The sequence below is a fragment of the Phascolarctos cinereus genome, unplaced genomic scaffold, assembly GCF_003287225.1.
Source record: "Phascolarctos cinereus isolate Bilbo 61053 unplaced genomic scaffold, phaCin_HiC Scaffold_726;HRSCAF=1367, whole genome shotgun sequence".
Classification (NCBI taxonomy): Eukaryota; Metazoa; Chordata; class Mammalia; order Diprotodontia; family Phascolarctidae; genus Phascolarctos; species Phascolarctos cinereus.
The window spans coordinates 213823410-213845646 of NW_027556098.1; the positions used below are offsets into that span (position 1 = coordinate 213823410).

At 38.0% G+C, this 22237-nt stretch overlaps 1 protein-coding gene across 2 annotated transcripts in view; it reads left to right on the top strand.

The window, feature by feature from the left end:
• Window positions 1–17756, top strand: part of CHN1 (chimerin 1) — a 278669-nt gene extending 260913 nt beyond the window's left edge. For both annotated transcript variants that reach the window (XM_020991013.2, XM_020991015.2), the window contains 4 exons: window positions 449–526; window positions 4962–5099; window positions 13825–13930; window positions 16970–17756. In XM_020991013.2, coding sequence (XP_020846672.1) covers window positions 449–526; window positions 4962–5099; window positions 13825–13930; window positions 16970–17141 — 494 coding nt within the window. In that variant the 3' untranslated portion in view covers window positions 17142–17756. The remainder of the gene's footprint in view (window positions 1–448; window positions 527–4961; window positions 5100–13824; window positions 13931–16969) is intronic.
• Window positions 17757–22237: the final 4481 nt, after the last annotated feature.

Here is a 22237-nt window from a genome sequence, read left to right on the forward strand (position 1 = left end):
TAACGAAATATGCTCAATCAACATAATACTAGCCAAGAATTGGATCTGCACCCTAATTCTATCCCTAGGGGGTTACACCAGACTATAAATGCCATGGTTCTCTGAATGCAGCTAATCTCAATGTTCTTTTTAGTTTTTTAAAGTTATTTTATAATTGGGCTGTTACTGTTATTTCCCTTAAGGCTTACCATATTTGATCTAATTTTACAAAGTGATTGTGAACTAAATATGAAGACTCAGTTGACAGTAGGTCAGGGTTAAAGGATGAGATAAAGTGGTTTTACTTTAGAATTAAAAATATGACTAAGTTTTTAATGCTCACCTCTCTGAGCAAATCTTTTTGGCATTTTACTTATCCCTCACAGAAGTGAGAAAGGAAATTAGAATTCAGAGGAAGAGCACATAATTCTAAACTATTTCATTTGGCTCATGTATTCTTCATTTACAGGTCTTAACTCTGAAGGACTCTACAGAGTCTCAGGATTTAGTGACCTTATCGAAGATGTAAAAATGGCATTTGACAGAGGTATGTTCTCCAGCCTGCTTATTAACAGCAAGATTCTTTTTTAAATCCAAAGTTTCATGTTGCCTTTTGTTTTTATACCAGTTTTTCCCCCAAACTCCACCCCTGTTTATGACCCCATCCTTCCATATAAGAAAACATTTACGTAACACCAACCAATACAATGACTACATGTCTGAGAGTGTAAGTGCATTCCACATCTATGATCTACCACCTCTTTACTGAAAAAGGGAGTTATTTTTAATGATCATTTCTTCAGCATCAAGATTCCCCATTACAACTCATCAGAGTTCAATTACCTCTTAGTACTGGTATCATTCACAGTTTTGTAGTCATTATGTATTTGCTCCCTTGGTTCTTCATGCATCACTGCATCGTTGTGCACAAGTCTTCCTACATTTCTCTGAATTCCTCGTTTTCATCATTTCTTGTAGAGCAATAAATATTCTATTACATTGACATGCCAGAGTTTGTTCAGACATTCCCCAGTCATTGAGCACCCAGTTTTGTTTCCAGCTTTTTTTGCTTTTATTGTTGTCTTTTGTTATCACCAAGAGTAACAGCAAGATTCTTGGTGTATTACCAAAGCAGTACTATGACTTTCTATATTATTTATTTTATATTTTCACAGCCAATGTATTTTATGTAATTGACTTATTTTTGTGCAAGTGACTTTCTAAACCATTAGTGCTTCAAATGAAGAACCCTAATGATTTCTACTTATTTCTTGAGTGGCTCAACATGCAAATTGCCAGACCTAAGAGTGGGTCAGGGGGTTAAAAATTCAACAAAGCTGCCCCTACCAGAGTTGAGTAGGCAAAACCAAATGCCATTTCCTCCAAAATAGACCCAGAGCAATGACTGCTCAAAACAAAAAAGGAAAAGGGAAGAAAAACCATTTAAGCTGGTGCTAATCTCGAATTTCCTTGGTGTGAATCTGCTAGCCCATTTCTGCTTGTATTATCTGAGCTTCTCTTGCATCAGGGTCAGCATCTTATTGAATTCCAATTAAAAGAAAGAGAGAGAAGCCTTTGGGTCACACATGCTGTACTGGGATGCTGAGGAGAGTGTGAGGGAGAGGAGGAGGGAGCTGTCTGAATTCAGGGCAGGGTCTCCAGCTAGAAGAGTGTGCAAACAAAGGGGAAGTTCAATGACATTTTTTTTTTACAAAAATGTAAATTAAGATATCTCCATGGTTTTTCAGTGTGACATTTGCCTTAAATACTGCAATAGAGTGGTGCTAGGGAGGAAAAGCAGCCTTGAAGGTTCCAAAATTTAGAACTTTAGAGTGAAGGGACAAAAAACCGGATCTTTTTCAAGAGCCTATTTTGTCATTCTGTTTCTCATTTTCTCCCCATGCTTTTTTCCACTTTTCTTTTAGGAGAAACCTTTATCCATCCACCCCCAATTCCCAGCAAATAGATGAACTCATTGGCAATTGTTCAGTAGTGTCTGACTCTCTGTGACCCCATTTGGGGATTTCTTGGCAAAGATACTGGAGTGGTTTGCCATTTCTTTATCCAGCTCATCTTACAGATGAAGAACTGAGGCAAACAGGATTAAATGACTTGGCCAGGGTCACAAAGCTAGTAAGTGCCTGAGCCTTCATTTGAACTCAGTAAGATCAGTCTTCTTGGTTCTCTATCCACTGTGCTATATAGGAAAAGGGGTTTTCCCCTCAAAGAGCAATGAAATATGATAAAGTCTGTATCATATGATAGAAAAGGTTAAGGAAAACGGGGAAGATTCCAGGCTTTTACTTCCCTGAGTGATAAAATCAGATCACATGCCAGATAAGCACTAGAAGTAGCTGTTCTGAATTCGTGCAAAATCAGCTTTGTGGAGACATTTTTCTTTTCACTCTCTCTGAGTACCATTTGACTAAATTCCTACCTGAATTCCTACACTGACCACAGTCTCTGGAGGCAATCCAGCATTGATAGAGGAATAGCATGTTTCCATGACCCCCAGAAACAGATGAGTGACACCTCATCTACTTGGTCTAGTTATGATCCAGAAATTCAGTTCCCAGGGGACTGCAGTAGACAGTTCTAAAAATTCACAGTTGGGGTAAAAAGCTCAGCCCCACAGAGATATTCTCTAAGGGGGTATTTCTGAATACCCAGGAATCTAGGCCACTAATAGGGCTGATTCAAAAGATCTGAACTGCCCTAAGGCAGTTCTCAAAGAGAGAAAGAAGAGGGTGGAATGAAATCAGAAATGTCTAAAGGAGAGCACAATTTGGGAATATCATTTTAACCTCAAATAAGATAAAAGCCACAAAAATGAAGGTAAGAACCGCAGATGGCCAAAATGAACAGTAGTTCATTGTAGTTTACCTTTAATGGATAAAATGATGAAATGAAATCTGGAAGTCTTTTTTTATTATTTTTTTAGATATACTCAATGTAGTTAAAAACAATCAATTCTGGGATTTGCTGTCCTACCCAGAAATAAAATTCAGTATCTACATATTTAATGCCTACTAAATGCCCAATACTGTGATATGGCCTTTGGAAGATACAATAGAAATAAAAATGTGACCTCCATATCTGATGAGCTTTTAGCATAGTTGGGGAAACAAGATATGCAGAGCAATCAGCCAGAGACTAGAGATCATGAGTTAGATAGTATAATTGTGCCATTCAGAGCTAGCCCTGTTTAAAACATAAAATTGTATGTGAAATTTTAGGGTATGGTTAACATTCGTGTCCATATATCCCTTATACCTCCTTGCATGGTGTATTGCACATAGCAGGCACTCTTTATTTGTTGGGTAAGTGATTCAATACATGTTGCAACCCCTATGGGGTTTAAGAAGTTTAAGAAGCACTGAATATGACCTCAAGCAAATCATCTAATCTCTTTGAATGCCAGTTACATAAAGAACACTAGCTCAAGTCTGAGGTATCCAAAAGAGGTATGAGATTTTGTCCTTGCTCTCAATGGGCTTACCAGTTGATAAAGTATACAGGGCCAAGTAAAAGGTATAGTAGTTTATGCTGTGATAGTCCAGAGGAGGAAGAGATTGTAGAGTCCTGGGAGATTAATAAAAATATCAATCTTGACAAGAATCTTAGAGGTAATATAGGACTTAGGTGAATGGAAAGGATGAAGGAAAGCATCCCAAGCAATGAGGAAAACCATGAGCTTTGGTGAGAGTACCCATGGTGTATTTGAGGAAACACTGAAAAAGTCAATTCCACTGAGCAGAAGTATAATGTTTGGGAGAAATGCAAGGGTACAGTGATGAGCAAAGACCAAATTGTGAAGGCCCTTGAATGCCAGACTTAGAAGTTTGGCCTTTCTTCAATAGACAGAGGGGAATTAGTAAAGGTTTTGGACCAAAGTTCAGAGTATCATAGAGCTAAGAATTAAAAGAGATCTTAAAAAATAACCAGGTACAATCCCCTTATTTTTTAAATGAGGAAATTGAGGTCCAAAGAGATTAGATGATTTGCTTGAGGTCATATTCAGTGCTTCTTAAACTTCTTAAACCCCATGTGGGTTTGCAACCCACAGTTTAAGAAGTGCTGAATTGGGGTAGCTAAGTGGTACAGCGGATAGAGCACCTGAGTTCAAATCCGGCCTCAGACCAAATACTTCACACTTACTAGCTGTGTGACCCTGGGCAAATCACTTAAACCCCAATTGCCTTAAAAAAAAGTGCTGAAGGGGTCATGAGTGGAAAAAGTTTAAGAAGCCCTGAATAAGTAATGAGTACCAGAGTCAGAATTTGAACCCAGGTCTTCTGACTCCACATCTCATGCATGCTCTTTCTACCATAATATGAGGTGTGAGCTATGCAGAACAATGTTTTTGAAACTCAGCATCTCACTTTCATCATTCTATAACATATTTCTAATCATTTCACTTTTCCTCTGCACAACTTTAAGCAATTATATGCCTCCATGAACACAGCTGTGACCATTTCCACTCAAGAAGAAGGCAAAGAAGGCAATGGGGAGGAACAGGAATATTTTGGATGATTAAATCTTAAATGCCCTGTAAGGAAAAACTGAACTCAACTTATAAATTTTTTAACTTAGGGACGGAATAACATGTTTAATTAATACAGGTTTTGAAGAACTGGTCTTATAACAAAATGTTACAATTTTTCCAAACTTCCTACATATTTCTAAAAGAAACAAGCTTGCAATTTTCCATTAGCAATATTCAGATTTCTGGAAAACCAGGACAGCCTTCCCTCTGATCCATCCTTAAACAAAGGTAAATAAGCAACTTTGGTGTGAACATCCTGAAAGAATGGATTTTGCTTTTCACTGCAAGAAATCCCAGATTTGGAATTGTGATTGAAATTCTGATTGAACAATGGCAGGTCTTTTACAAATGGCATCCAACCCCCACCCCCAAGTTTGTCATTTTTCTATTGAACAATAATATGAGTATTTCTTTTAAATTTTAACTCCCTTAAAAGATGGTGAAAAGGCGGACATTTCTGTGAACATGTATGAAGATATCAATATCATCACTGGCGCACTTAAACTGTACTTCAGGGATTTGCCAATTCCACTCATCACATATGATGCCTACCCCAAATTTATAGACTCTGCAAGTAAGTATGAGTATCTATATTCAGAATAATTGCACACACTTGCTTTTGAGTTTTCCTCTTCCCTATAATTCTCTACGTCTTAAATGTACCTCGCAAAACTTATAAGTGAGAAGTAGCTTGCTACCTTCTGTGACTCTTCAGGATTGGTACATTAACTCAGATTTTTCAGATTCTGTTTCCTACTAGTGATTATTCATTACTTCAGACATACTAATATTCTTTTTAATACTCTAAGAATTTTTTCAAAGAAGGTTTAGATCACAGAGAAGCTCTTTCTCAGAGGCGTGTTTCAGCTACAAACTCAAGGTTCATTTTCCAAACTATGCTATAGAAATCATACTTGTAATTCAGACCTCTTTTTAAAAAAAAATATGTTGTTCATCTTAAATGTTGCCATCACTGTTACTCAGAAAAGACAGGTTATTTCTGCTAGTTTGGTTTTTTTTTCTCAGTCCCAAACCAAATGTTGCCTTGATCCTTAAATAATAACATCATTTCCTTAGCAACACTGATTTGCTTTCTGACTTGGGAACCAGAGAACAAACTTTCTTTGTTTGAGTCTGTAGTTTCCCATATGTAGCTTTTGTTGAGGATTTTTGTGGTTTGGTCCCATGTAGGGCTAAATTCTTGTCATTGAACTAGAATTTCTATGTGAAGAAGAGAAATTTGAAGTTGGAGGCTTCCTTTCTCTGGCTTGCGGGGATCTCCATTTTGGTATTCATGAACAATCCTGGGTTTCTACCATAGGACGTTAACTTCTTTTATATCGGAGAACTGACACAGAGCAGACTCGGGGATAGCCAGGGAAGAGGGTGGGAATTACTCCAGCTTCTTGTTTTCTTTTGTCTTGGTTTCCTCCCCTCGGAATTTCCTAGGTTATAAGGCCAAATCCCAGTTCTTCAGAAGTTCTCCCATTATGCTCTTTTCTTTCATGGCTGCAAAAAAGAGCAAGAACCAACTTTGGAGAGCTATGTTAAAAGAAAGCTTCTCTGCTACTTTACATGTATAAAGAGGATATCCTTTCTATTGCATTTGGTGATGACATCAGCAATGTCACCCTTGCCACATTATGCTTTACCAAGCTGGCCCAGATAACTTAATTTGCCTTCACTCCCTCTACCCACCCCACAACACAAAGGGAAAAATTCATTTCTTATCATTCTCTGGCACTTAAACCCCTTTCACATTCTGGCTTCAAATTATTTATCTCTCTAGACTGATTTTACTAATACTCATCCACATGTAATCTGTATTGCAGCCAAACTGGCCTGCTTGCTGTTCCTACTACACATTTCTTCTCCCACCTCCACACCTTTGCACAGTCACCACCCCTAAATGTCTCTTCTTCTTGGAAACCTCTAGCTTCCTTGACCCCTCAATTCAATGCTGTCTCTGAGACAAAGTCCATCCAAGCTCCACCCACCACTCAGTCAATTGACAAGCATTTATTAAGTGCCTACTATGTGCCAGGCACTGTGTAAGGCTCTGGGGATTAAAGTACAAAGAATGAAATAGTCACTAGAGCTTACATTCTAAGAGATTGTAAAAGAGGGGAAACAATAAGTACATATATAACTAAATACACATATAGCATAAATAAAAAATTAATAAATACAACTAAATTATATGCACATACATATGTATGTGTATATATACGTGCATATATAGATAAATATATAGATATGAGACAAAGAAAAGTTTCATATAGAAGGTGATATCTGAGCCACATCTTATAGGAAGAGAGGGAAACAGAGATAGGAGAGTACATTCTAGACATATAGGGTGGCCAGTACAAAGTAATAGGGATGATAGATGAAGTGTTGTGTTTGAAGAAGAGAGAGAAAGTCAATTTGGCTGCATCATGGAATGTAAGAGAAGAGAATGTGATGTACAGTGAAACTTGCAAGATAGATTGAGGCCAAGCTAAACAGGAGTTTATATTTTATCCTAAAGACAACAGAAAATCCCTAGAGTTGATTGAATAAGGGGGTCACATGGTCAGATCCGAGCATAAGGCAATTGACGTTAGCAGCAGAGTGGAGAGAGACTTGAGATGGGGGAAAGGAGCTCAGCCTAAGGGAGGAGTTGAATGAAGAGAAAGGGTTGGATGTGAGAGAGATTGTGAGGTAGAAGTTGCAAGATTTGACAACTGATTAAATATGTGAAGTGAAGGAGTAAGGTATCCAGGATAATACCAATGTCACAAAGCTGGAGATGATAATTTCTTTGACAGAAATAGGGACATTTGGAAGAGGGTAGGATTTAGGGGAAATAAGTTCAGTTTCAGACATGTTGAATTTGAGAAGTCTCTGGTACATCCAATTTGAAATATCTAATAGGCATCTGGTGATTCAGAACTGAGGCTCAAGAGAGTCTGTGGTTGTACATATATCTTCTTATCCATATTTATAAATGTATGCATACATATTCATATATCTATATGTATATATATGTGTGTGTATTCAGGCTATACTCCTAACTTTCCTTCTACACTTTCTCTATAATGCCCTAGAAACCACTTCATCCTAGAAGCTCACTTCATCTCTGAACTTCACACATTGGATGGAAGTATCTTCCATTCCTGTAGGCCTCCCTCTGATTGGCTGGTTCTTCCAGGAACCTCCATTTTTAGAGGGATACCCAGGCCACCCATGTCTTCATGGACTTGAACTTTACTACAGAGCCCTTGTGCTGCCGTGTCCCTTCATCTCTACCCTGCCTTTTTCCAACTCCCTTTTGTGTGTTGTCTTCCCCTGTTAGAATGTGAACTCCTGGAGGGCAGGGACTGTATATCTTCCTGCTTGAATTTGTATCCTAGTGCTTAGTACAGTACCTGGCAAATAGTAAGCCCTTAATAAATGTTTGTTGGCTTGACTTTTTAGCGCATATATACATATATGTATATGTATATGTTTTATATATATATATATATATATATGCATTATATATATATACGTACATGTATATGTGTGTGTATCTAGGAGTTGTATACATAAAGATGGTAATTAAATCCATGGGAGAGAAGAGAACCTTAATTACTTCGTGTTTATTTTGTATTTACTTATCTGTGCACATGTTGTTTCACTCTTGGGAAATGTAAGCTCTTCAAGAGCAGGAACTCCTTGGGTTTTGTAAACCCAGAGTCTATCATAGCCCAAGCTGTGACTGATAGTGCTTAATGAATGCTGTTGAATTCATGTCCTTAATGAACTGAATTGGTTGCCTTCTCCCATGAACTTTTCCTCATGCTAAATGCCCTGTAAGAATGTCTTCCCAAACTTAGATCATCAAACTCCCTCTGTTACCTTCTTGCTCCCCAAACTCAAGACACTTCTCTTTCTTAGTGAAGCCCTCCCAAATGAACTTATCTGTGAGAGATTCACCCTTTAACTACCTTCTCTTCCAATGGGCAATTTTCATGAAACTAAGAACCTAGGCAACAGGGTTAAATTTATGTTCACTCTAAGCTTATGGTTTGTGGCCTCTAAATGCAAAAAAATTACTAAATTACTAGGGGGGCGTGGCAGGGAATGATGGCTTCAGGGACTAAATCATAGCATCATTGAAGATAAAATTCAGTTGCCTTTTCCTAATGTAGAAGCAATATTGCAGCACCTTTTTAGCTTAAATAACACACTGTTCACAACGTAAGTCATTTTTTACAGTGTAAAAATACTAGGAATGGGATGTAGGCAGCAATGCTAAAAGAAAAAAAAAATCTCTCTCTCTCCATCCCTCCCTCCCTCCTTCATATGTGTATACACACACATATATTTGTCGGTTAGTTATCTATATGTCTTGGATACCAAACCCTTATTGGAAAAATTTGATTTAAAAAAAAGATTTTAATTCAAGTCAATGTATTTCAACAGAATTACTAAAATTAAATTATTAAGCACCTACTGTGCCAGCAAAAAATGCTAGGTGCTAAGGATACAAAGGATAAACAAATGAAATGGCCTCTGCCTTCAAGGAGTTTATGTTGGGGAGGGATGGGGGCTTTACACATATAGATAAATACAAAGAAATTTTAGGGAAGTGGGATGATGTTGATGTAGGCAAGGGTAGGATCAGGACACCAGAAGGATGGGGCTGACATGGATAGGTATGAAGGGGTTGTGGTTAAGGCATCGAAAACGTTAACCTTTATGTCTTATTTGACATCATCTGTAACATTGCTCTCAAAAAGATGTAGGAGAATGTTTCAGATGTTACTGTGTATAGAACAGACAGTGTGTGGCATGGGACTTCTTCTATGCTAAACTGTGTAACTATCTTTTACTGTATGTGATATGTTTCTATGCGTACTGAGAGAAGAATCATTAAGTTCTCTCTTAAAGCTATTTTGTATACATATAACCCAATTGAAAAGTAGAGGTTTAAATTGGAATATTACTTTTTAATTGCATCCCTGCCCAAGTATTGATATGGATGGTTGAATGAAAAAGCATTTGTTATGCACTATACCATTTTCTTGTTTTGTATTTGCTGGTTTCTTCTCCCTGGGAATTTCCAAGGTTATCCAGTCCTTTGGAAATTCACACATTATGCTTTTTTTTAATGGCTAAAAAAAAAAGAACAGGAATAAACTATGGAGAACAATTCCAAAAGATTATTTCATCCCTATGGATATACCTTTTTACCAAGGTAGACTATCTAAGGAGTTGCTGCCCTCCCCAAAAAAAAGTATTGCTCTGATCCCTGATTCTCTGATGGATAATCTTTTTACAATTAGCAAGGCTGGTCTTCAGACAGCAGAAATACATTCTGTTCCAGGCCCATTTTTAGTCTTTCTAGTTTTTTAAGAACTTTGTCAGTGATTGAGTACCACTGCTATAGCCTTTGAATATCCAGAGTCACTCACCTCCATGTAACAGTGAGTCATTGTAGTCGGATTTCTCCCCCTCCCTCTCTCCTTTCCTCCGTCTCCCCTCCTTCCCTCCCTTCCTCCCTGTCTCTTTCTGTCTGTCTGTCTGTCTGTCTGTCTGTCTGTCTCTCTCTCTCTCTCTCTCTCTCTCTCTCTCACACACACACACACACCTACACAGAGAGGGAGATATGAAGTATGATTTTTTTTAAATTTTCGCTTCCCTTTCATATCATACTTTGGAGGTAGGGGGCAGTGCTATGGGATATGATACAATTTTAGGAACTTACCGTGTGTTAGTCCAGGTCTGCTGAGCACAAATGACTGAACATAGTGTAAGCATTTAATTTACATGTCTATGTTGGTACCATCATTTATAGAGCTCTCTATTTCGAGTGCAGGTTTTGTTTATTTATAGATTTATGTAGAGCCTCTCCTCCCAAAAGCTCAGATGAGACACAACCTGCCAACGCATGGTATTTCTTAAAGGAATTGAAAGCCAAGAGGTGGGAGGGGGGAAAATAGGAAAAAAAGAGGAAAGGTGAGGGGGGAGGGGCAAGTCTTTCCTAAGCTCTGATCAGTATTCGACAGACATCTAATTCAGTGGCTTTCAAATGTTTTCATCCCTCTTTACCCAAAGAGATTTCTACAGTCTGATGTTTCATTTCCATCTATTGTCATCAGCATCACGCCAGCCCTCCCTGAAGTGGATCAGGCTGTTCAACTTGAAGATTTCTCCTCAAGGAGCTGTTCTACTTCTGTTGGGCCTGTTTTTCCATGAGTCTAAACAGGCCTTGAGGTCTGAAAGAAATTTATTATAGGAAATAATAACAGCTTCCATTTATAGATCACTTTAAGGTTTATAAAAGAGATAATTATAGACTAGCTCATTTGGTCCTCACAAAAACCCTGTGAGGTAGGTGCTGGTCTTATCCCCACTTTACAAATGAGGAAATTGAGGCTAAGAGAGTTTAAGTGACTTACCCAGAGTCATTCAGCTAGTGAGTCAACATTCAAACTCAGGTCTTCCTGACTCCATGTCTGGTCCTCTATTATATGACAGGATGGGTGCAGGAGGTCAGTTGGCCCCATAGGAAGATGGGGCCAACAGCTCCTGGAAACTGGAGGGAGAGCTACCAATCATTTAGAGGGATCAGGAAAAGTTTCTCTCTCATTTCACAGTATATGGCAATGTATGGAAGTTTTTCAGTCAGAATGTACTGCAAAAGGTACTCCAAACTTTTAGAGGGTAGTGGTGCTAATGTAAAAAATACTAATGACCTTACTAATTTTCTCCTGAGAATCTGGGAGCCTTTTTCTCAAAAGAATTATCATCAAATGAAGGAGGAAATGAGAGAATCTCTAGAAATAGAATGCAGTATTCTCTGTCCCATTCAATCCATACTTTCCCAAGTAGAACAAAAGTCTGGAAATTAGAGCATCTCTATTTTTTTCCTCTTCACTTTAATGACTTTGATTAGCAATCTATCTCTAGATCTTCACATATTCTTATTCACTTATAAGAAATTGATTGCAAATATTTAAGAACTTATAATTATAGACCCTTATATTAAAGCCTCTCCATGCATTTAGAGTGTTTGCTATCCTCTCTATTACTAGCTTATATTTATGTATCATTTAGACACTTGCGGAAAGTTTTTACTCACCATAAGCCTCTAAAGTAGGGAGTATTGTCATCTTGCTTTACAGATGAGAAGTTTGAGCCTCAGAAGGAGATATTTTTGACTTACTGCTCTCAGCTTATTTAATGAATCATGTCTGATTTTGGGGTCGTCTATTCTGTGTTCTTGTGAATATAACCACTAGAATAAAAATCAGGAATATTTTGGATTTCTTGGGAAATTTGAGCAAAGTTACACATCCCTATTTGTTTCTACAAAATAATAATAATAAACAATCATCCAGAAATCTGAGCAATAAAGAATATTGATGTTGTCTACTGCTTTTCCAGAATAGTACCAGTAAAAACAATATCATATACAGTATGCCAGCTCACTAACATGATATGGTACAATAGAAAGAACACTGGGTCGGAGCAAGAGGATTCCTGGTTCAAATCCCAGATCTGCCTTTAGGTGGTTTTGGGTAATCCATTTACCTTTCTTTCCTCATCTTCAAAATGAGGAGTTTCTTCTAGCTGCTCTTCTAAATTCCCTTCCAGATCTAAATCTACCATCCCGTGATCTCCCATTCACATATGAAAGTAAAAATCTCCAAATACGGTCTCTTAAAATAGCACCATCTGGTGGCTTCTTGAAATAACGCTAACTTTGAGAGTTGAGAGGTTCCTCAGGCTCTTTAATTCATTTGAAATTCTTCGTTTCATGTCACTTGAGACTAATTAAGTTTGTTGCAGAAAAAAAAAAGTACATCACAAATGAGATTTTATTTTTAAAAATTCTAGCAGTTGATCTTGAAACCCTGTAGTGACTGAATTTCATCAGTTGGGGTTTGACCTGACATCCCTTTTCGATAAATTGTTATCTCATGGTGACAATTGTCTTGGAATTGTCCTGCAAAAGTCAAACAATGTATTCTCTATCGCAAAGACATGAAGTGGGGATTGTGTAGCTTCGGGCAGGAATTGTACAAAGTCATAGTTCCTTGGAATAAAAGGCTTCACTTGTTATTCCCTCTCTGAAAGTGCTCTCAAATCTATCCCTTTCTTTTACACTTATAAGCCAAGAAATCTAACCATTTGGTTGGGTATAGCGGTAGCTCGTATTGGAGCTTTTTCAACTTGACAAATTCATTATCATTTGGTTGTTTTCTTCAGAGTTTGGACGAAATGGAGTAGTCTCTCAAACTGGTAATCGGAAGCCTAGATTTTAAGTCTTCTGTGGCCTTGGTCCAATTAGGGATGGGCTGGATGAACGGTTTGGGGGTAGAATTAAGAATGTACTGTATGTTTCTCCTTGGATGCCTGAATTAGAATTCAAAAGATTAAAACAGGTCAAATTAGAAGGGAGTGATGGATGATTAGAAATAAAAGGTATGACTGACTATAAACTGTGTAGCTTTTAAAATACCAGAACTTATACATAAATATTAGTATTTACCTCTTAAAAACAGCCTCTTTGAGAAGCTATACAAGTACTTCAAGATACTACCATTTTAAAACCATTTTTAGAAAGCCTTTGGAAGTGCCTTGAGAACCTGTAGGCTCTTTAGAATCTCTTCAAGGGTACCATTTTTGAGGTTGAATTTCATTTCTGGAAAGAGCCAAAAATCATTTAAACCCAGTTATATTTCCATTGAAGGCCTAGCTGGGTAATACCATTTTTGGTCAAAAAGCAGCTGTAAGAAAATTCATTTTGTGTGGTTCATAAATTTATCTGAAGGCAGTTCTGCAGTGTTCCAAAAAAGGTTTTGGGCAATGGCAGCCCTGTTAGAATAGGTCGGGCCCCCAAGGTGACTGCTCTGAAAGATGACTCTCGTTTCTGAGGATACATTCTGGTATGTTTGTTTTTTTAACAGTTTCATTCACTGCCTTCTTATTGCACCATATATATATAGCAATGTTGTTTTCCTAGTCATGGCCAATTTTCTTCAGCAGATTTGAGACAGAAGTATCAGATTCCAGCAAAACATCCTTGAGGAAATTGGATTCTGCCCCAAAATTCAAATAAATAACATTTACAAGTTGAAATTGCTGTTTTGGGGAATCTTCAATCTGAACATTAGAAATTGGGGAGAAAACATCACAAGCATGGAGTTGTAAGAGAGAGCATTGTTCAACACTGGTAGAAGTTGCGCGTTAAGCGTTGGACCATGTTGATCCTCCACATCAGTCATCGACCAGGATTGTTCCCTATAATGTGTGACTTACTGTTTCAGAGACTTTGGATCCTGATGAACAGCTGGAAACTCTTCATGAAGCGTTGAAGCTACTGCCGCCTGCGCACTGTGAAACTCTCCGGTATCTCATGGCACATTTAAAGAGGTAAGTGATTTATCCTGCTTTCCAAGCGTGACTTCTAACCTGACAATAAAAATAAATAAATAACATAGCAACCTACCTCCCAACATGGTATTCAGGGATTCGTCCCTTCATCTGCCATGGAAATCTCAATAGGACCTTTATTGAAATAGACCAAAGGCTCCTAAGATGGAATCTTCATAGAAATGAGGGAATGGGTTCCCAGTAGATGCGAATAGAATGTCAGTACCTTGAAAAAGGGAATGTTTCACTTTTGCATTTGTGCCCCCAGTATCTAGCACAGGGCCCATCATATAGCATGGTAGGGCACACAAATGTTTGATTAGTTGATTGTTAAAATTATGGGCTTGGATAGGAGGGGTAGCTGAGGGAACAAGTGACGAGTCCTTTTATGTCTATGTTGCTTATCCTAATTCTAGCAGGCAAACCTGGAAAAGTGTGATGATCTATTTTATTCACTGACATAGGAAAATGAGTGAGTGGTCCTGGTTTCCATGCATATTTATGTCTTTATTAGATAGAAAACAAAGTTTCTATATTAAAACCCAACATGTATAAAAATTCAGATTGACAAAACCTATATTAAGAAATGATTATCTACCTGTCAAAAGGGTTAATCATATTGTTCATGAAACACCATGGCCCCTTAACACCCTTAAAATATGAATCAACTTATAAAAGGTTAACTTATGCACAACTTTACAAAGACACTTCTGTTATACTTTTTTGAAGCATCACACTTGTGAAGAACAATTATCCTCACCTATAGCCAAGTTTGCCTTGTGAGGCAATCAGGGTTACGTGACTTGCCCAGTGTCACATACCTAGTAAGTATCAAGTGTCTGAGGCTAGATTTGAACTCATGTCCTCCTGACTCCAGGGCCTATGCTTTCTCCACAGCACCCCCTAGCTGCCCCAAAGTTCTTGCTTGTTAGATGAGACTTATGAGGGTCAATCCAGGAAACCTTCCAAATTCTGAACAGTCTAGCAAGAGTGCATTCACATCCTAAGACACCTTTTCCTCAGATCAAAGTGGAAAGTAGTTGAAGAACAAGTCTGTCTGACCTTTATATTGTGAATTAGACACAGCAACTTTCAGAGAAATCCATGACCTGAATCACAATAGGACACATGGAAATGAAAACTGCAAGAATTGGAAAGGCATTTCTGAAAGAGCATCAACAGCATTCTACACAACCAAATAGAATGCAGACTTGATTAGGGCAGAAACAAGTTTGTCAAAGCAGTATCTATTTGTGGTTACCGTGCCAGAAATATTCATGTTCTGCCAAATGCACAAAGTCTTCTCAACAGAGAGTGCAAAGAATGGAACTTTACAGATTCTAGCGTGGAAAATGTGAAGCAACAAACCACCTTTGAGGTTTGAGAAACTGACTTTTTTTTAAATCTTCTTCCTTAAGTGATAAATCTCTGCTCAGGTTTTCAATGATTTGGATGAGTGTTACCTATGCTGGTGCTAATTAGAGTCAGATGGGTTGGTGTGAGAAGGTTAGAGTTAGAAGGTTAGGAGAAGAAGGGAAAGGATAATATGCTTTTTCTTGTACCTCACAAGGTATGGTTCTATATACTAAAACAATGAGTACAGATGTTGTCATACGATTTCTAGCCACTCTGATGTCTCTCTAAGCTGAAAAGATGGAATTCTAGTGGTTTGAAAATCGCATGGCCAGTCAAAAATATGACAAAAATATGAGAATAGCAACAAAGTTATAACAAAAACAAATTTGACAAATGCCTGCTAGGTACAGAGCACTGTGCCAGACAGATGGTTGTGACTATTTTATAAGTTTAAAAGGAGTCTTTCAGGGATAAGAGAGTAAATGGCCCTGAAGTTAAAAGAGTTAAATGTTTTCATCACTTATGAGCTTCCCAAAAAATGAATACTTAGTACTTTTTACAGAAGACCAGATGTTTCTTCCACATTATTTTAGAACCTTCACTTAATGTGTGCAACCTCAGGTACAAGTTAAAGTTTGCTTCCTACTTGCATGTTACTCCAGTGGCCCTTAAAAATATAATTAAAAGATGTTTTTTCTTCCTCACTTAGCCATGATTTGTTTGAGATGAAGCACTGTAGTATAGGCAGTAAATTTTGTCTTCTTTGGTGGTAGAAGGTGGAAAAAAGCACTAATTAAAGTCAAAGGATCTGCATTCAAATCCCACCTCGAATGCCTACCTGTATGCTTACTACCTTGGCCAAGTCATTTAATTTCCCTGGGTCTCAGATTTCTCATATATAAAATGAGGAGGTTGGGCCAGATGACCTCTAAGATCCCTTTCAGCCCTAGATCTGTGATGTTATGCCAAGAAGGACTGAAATTACTCATTCATTTTGGCTCTTTCCCAAAATTCACCCTCAAAAATGATTCAGCCCCCAGGGTCTCTCAGCTTTATAGCTGAGAGCAATGCAATCTGCCATGCTGATTGAGTGAAGTCCATGGGCTCCTTCCCATCATTTCCATCATTTGTGTACCCATAACACTAAGGCATAGAAAAATGAAGAAAGTCGCATGACTATGGGCAAGTCACATAAGCCCTCCCCATTTCCTCATTCATGAGATGTGAGGTTATTGTATCTCCCTACCTGCCTCATGGGCTCTTGTAGCAAAACTACTCTTTTAAACCTTCAAGTGCTACATAAGGCATTATTACTATTAATTTCCCTGGAAACGATAGAAAGAAGGTGGAGCCCACCTAGTACAATGCCTTAGTTCAGGCCTGAGTGCTCGGTGAACTATGTGAAATTTTCATGTCAATCATTAAATGAATTCACTTCAAGGAAATTAATAGGTTGAGGTTTGTATTCCCAGTGTCTAGCAAACAGAATATCTTTAATAAATACTTGTTGAACTGATTTGAATTGAATTGACAGGGCACAGCATTTAACACACTCAATTGGGAGCAAGCATACATTCTAAGTTGGATATTTTAGTCCACTCTAGCCATCTGATCTTGAGAAAACAAACTGTTGCTTATTGATGAAAAGATCTTTTACTTCTCTTCTGTGTGTGGTTTTTTTAGGGTAACACTTCATGAAAAGGAGAACCTCATGAATGCTGAAAATCTTGGAATTGTCTTTGGACCCACCCTCATGAGATCCCCGGAATTAGATGCAATGGCGGCCCTGAATGATATACGGTATCAGAGACTGGTGGTGGAGATGCTTATCAAAAATGAAGACATTTTATTTTGAATTTTCGCTTTTGCATAAAGAGAAGAGAGCTATGTTCTACAGATGAAGGAATGTTTTATAGTAATTTAATTGGCTCTTCTAGCTGAATTATTTCTTGATTAGAGCTTTGGGTATGCACCAGATAAAAATGAAGGAATTTTCTGTTGTTTGTGTAGTGCCACTCAGCTGTCCTTGTCCAACAATTAACGCCTAAGCTCCAGTACTAGTAATCCTGGGTGTTTATCATGTTAAAGGAACCTCAAGCTATTGCATGATTGGCTCCCCTTTGGGCTAGAGATCTCTTTACTAAAGAAACAACAAAACAATGCAGCTTCTTCATCCTGGATAGTCTGTGGTTGTAATTCAGCATGTTTCTCAGTGTAAACCTGTTGTGATTTTGCTTTTATGTTCTAGGTCATTAGTTTCTGATACTTACAAAAAAAGATGTGTGAAACAGTACCTTGGGCTCACGCATTGCCATTCTCTATTATCATTTGCCGACTTTTATTGGGTGGTTTATTTCTGGTTTCTCTCAGCTCTTCTATCACGTAGTACTTTGTTTCCAACAAGAACAAAACGTGTTTTCTGATTGTTATTTTAAGCAGTTATCCATGCCAATAAAATGTACAACACTGAGCATTTTCTTTTATATTATTATTATTATTATTATTATTGGTTTTCTGTTGTAATTTTGTATTTTTATCTGGCATGCTTATATTAATTTATTAAATTTTGCCTTTAGAAATCCAAAAATATTGATAGCTTTATTTTTTTAATTAATGAAAGCATTCAGAAATATTTTTTCTCAACTTACTCACTCCTTGTAAAATATTGCATCTCACCTTTTCTAGAAGTTCCTATAGAAAATGGAATCCAGAATATTTTCCAAGCTGTTAGGGGAAAATTGGCAGGAGAAAAAATATGAGTCATTTTTTTCCTGCTTATTAGTAAGTTAGTATTTATCCGTACAGTTACCATCATTAAAAACCTTCCCAAGAATATTTTTTATACCAGACCTCCAATTTAATTGATAGAGAACTCCAAGGGAGAAAACTCCCTCCACGAGTGCAGTAATTTCTCGACAACATATAAACTTAGAGGCTACTGGGGCACCAAGAGGTTTGCCCCATGTCATGCGACCAGTTGGTCCAAGACAGAACTAATCACAGATCTTCCTGACAGATGGGCTCCTGTTCTATCCACTATACCACCTTGTCGCTATAAAAAGGAAAACTAAGCACCAAAATGGCTTTGAGACTGTTAGAGAAAAAGTAGAGAAGATTGATACATATAATCTAGATTACATTTTTGGTGTATATAATATCACTTAAATTGATACTCTGACACCTTCAAGAATATTTCAGCAAAAGACAGAATTATAGCAAGTTATGAAACTAAGATTCAAGGTAGCACAGTGGATAGAATTCAGGGCCTAGAGTCAAGAAAACCTGAGTTCAAATCCAGCCTCAGACACATATTAGCTGTATGACCCTGGGCAAGTCACTTAACCTCTGATTGCCTCAGTTTCCTCATCTGTAAAATGAGGCTTATAATAGCACCTACCTCCCAGGGCCATTGTAAGTGGATCCATTTTGCCAGGCAATCAGAGGTTAAATGATTTGCCCAGGGTCACACAGTTAGTAAGTGTCTGAGGCCAAATTTGAACCCACATCTTCCTGACTCCCGGCCTGCACTCTATCCACAGCACCAGCCAGCTGCCCCATTCTCTCTGCAGGAAGTGGCCAGTATTTTACAACTAAGGGATGAACTGCATTTGCAATGCTTGTCATTTTGAGAGAAATCTGTCCAGATGGATCTCTTCCTGGATTCCATCAAGCTGAACTGTTATGTCTTCATTGCTTAAACCCATTTTGTATAAAGCCTTTTTTTGCAAGAGATGCAAATGCACTTGAGGAAATTTTAATAATCCCATATTTATTGAGTTAAAGAAAGTCTAGGCCTTGAGTAGATAAGTAGGAATCACTTGGTTCTGCAATCAAGATATAGCTCAATTTAAGGGGACAGATATTAAAAAAAAGAATGGCCTATCTACAGTGGAGACAGCTGACAGGTGGGCCAAAGGCTGTTGAAATATTAGACCTGTTATCATAGGGCACAGAAGGCAGATTTTAGATATAACCAATGCCTCCTTAAACCATGGTCTCCTCAGAGTAAGGTAGTTCTTTTTCAGCCCTTTTGGAGTAAAGGAATAAACTTAGTAACTTTTAAAATAGATAGCTGTATAGTTCCTGCCCTTAGGCTGTGCAGCCTTAAGAAAAGTCTCATGTTCTGCTAATATTGCTAGAAACAAGGTCTTCTTGCAATGCCCCAAGGATGCTGCTGCCTACAGATTTTGTGCCATGGGCCCATACACTGTCATCAGCAAAAGCCCAGAAAGCTGCGGGTAGTTATAAAAGGAGTTGAAATGCAGAGTAATCTTAGTCTTTTGAGGGATTCACAATAACACAGCCATACAGGGGGAAAAGAAATTTAAAACAACCTACTTATGATCATAGAAAGCCCACAGGTTTGACAGCATTGATTCTGAGTTTCACTGAGAAGTCAACTGAGTGAGTTACAGGCTCTTTGAAAGGAACTCAACCCTCCCCTAGATTTCTACTACTCTGAAAAAACTTTCAAATCAACTCAACAAATGTTTATTAAGCATTAACTATGGCAAGATATAGTTCTAGGCATATAAAGACAAAAAATTAAAGTCATTATCCTCAAGGAATTTATATACTATTGGGGAAATATGTATACTACATAAGTAAATTTCAGTTTGGAGAAGGCAGCTGGGGGTAATATCAGCAAAGCTCTCAAGAAATTAAATGAGCAATAAACTATCTCTTTTCTCGATGTTTCTCTACAGCCTGGCCAGAGGAAATAATAATCAGCCACTTGAATAAATATTCCTTCTCCCATTTATAGTCATGTTTTTAAATTCAAGTCAAGTGAAAAGCTAAGTGGTCTCAGATGGTAGTCTGCAGTCAAGAGGGGACAAGCCTCTAAAAGTTCTTCTTTTTAACTAAATGTTTTAGTTACTCCCTTGATTTCTAATTTGAGAATAGTAGCAGATCCTTCCATTCAAAAATCAAAACTAAAGACATTCTCAGAGTAGATATTGACGTGCCCAGAAACTTTCTCCCAATGACATTTTTAGTGTAACTACTCAAAGGTGATTTGTAATAATGGTAAATGCAATCCTCTTCACTGGAATATTTTTTGAGTTGGTACATAGTTTTTGCTCCCAGGTATAATGCCCCTTCCAATGCATCATGTTTGGTTATCAGTTAGGTAGGTGATCTTCCACATTCAGATTGTACCTAGTGCCAGAAACTAACACTTGCTTTACTGATGAAAGGGTAGGCCACCTGGGAAATACAGGACAGGACCATAAGGTAATGATTGACTGCTTTTCTCCTTAGGTCCAGATCTGGACTCTAACCCCCTATAAACTCCTTAGTACCCACACTCACCAGTCCATGTTCATTCAACCCCACCAAACTGGCCTTTGCTTTTAAAGGAGTTATGAACAACTTGTTCCTGGGGAGTCTCCATCCTCCCTAGGCTCGACCCAACCCTAGAGCATCATGGGGCATCTCTCCATCAAGTATAACTCAAGAGCTACACTCTTACATTTTCACTCGGTGCTTCTAAATTAATCCTTAATGAATTGCTCATCCTTACTGAATGAACAGGTGTGATTAGGGGGCACAGTGGATAGAGTGCTGGGTCTGGAGTCAGGAAGAATCATCTTTGTGAATGCAAATCTGGTCTCAGACACTTACTAGCTGTGTGACTCTCAGCAAATCACTTAACCCTGTTTGCCTCAGTTTCCTCATCTGTAAAATGAATTGGAGAAGGAAGTGGCAAACCACTACAGTATCTTTGCCAAGAAAATCCCAACTGGGGTCATGAAGAGTCAGACGGGACTGAAAACAACAGAACATTGAATCAACAACCAGAGAGAGATGTGGAATGAAGAAAAACTGATTTCACACAACCTGACTATAGTTAAATTCTTTTAATGAGCCAGAATTCTGGTCAGAGCAGATATCACTTAAATGAAAAGAGCATCTTCATATTTTGTTCTTAGGAAAGAATGGCAGCATGTAAGTTGATAAGTTTCTATCTTCTTTTTCACTTAAGAGTAATTAAAAACTAAAAAAGAAATTTGAAGTATCTCTAGCAGAAAACATTCTTATGGTATTAATCAGGGTATGTCCCTCAATGGGAGCCAATTAGGAAGTTTCTGAAGAATTTTCCCATCAATAGTTGGCAAGTATTAAGCACCTACTATGTGCATAACACTGTGTCATTTGATGGGTGAAATACAAAGATTAGCTAAGACATGGTCCCTGCCCTTGTGGAGCTTATAAGGTACCTAATATATATATAAATGAAATACAAATAGAATGCTGTGGGAGACCCAAAGGGGAAGTGATTGTTACCAACTTGGGGAATTAAGAAAAGGCTTCCTGGAGGAGTTGATTCTGATAGTAAAAAGAGTGTTGGACTTACGAGTCAAACATTTCACATTCAAATTCTGCCTTTGTCTGTGCTATTCATAATATTTTCCTGGCATTCATAGAACATCAAAAGTACAGTGACAGGAAGATGGAGAAACACAGGGGATGTCCGCGTGATGATGAACAGTTCACTTTGTCTGGAGCACATAATAATGGGATAGAAATCATGTGAAATAAGGCCACAACAGATTTTAAAGGCCTTAAAATTCCAGGCTGGGTACTAAGTAAGTAAGAGGGTACACTGAAATATTTTGAGCAAGAGAGTAACATAACCAGATCTCTACATAAGAAAGATTTGTCTGGCAGCCATGCAAAGAATGGTCTGGGAAGAGGAGAATGCAGAATAGAAAAGATGTCAGGAGACTATTATTCTTATATAATAATTCAGGCAGTTAGCAATGAAAGCTGATAGGGCAGGGACAGGGGGCAGGAAGAAGAGATGCAGAAAGTATTTCCAAGGTAGAACAGGCTGGTTGGTCATCACTGTCATCATAACTCCTGACATTTGTGCAGTGATTTGAGGTTTGTGGGCCTATGCATACATTCACTCATTTGGTCCTCACTCTGAGCGTATATGAGGTGAGG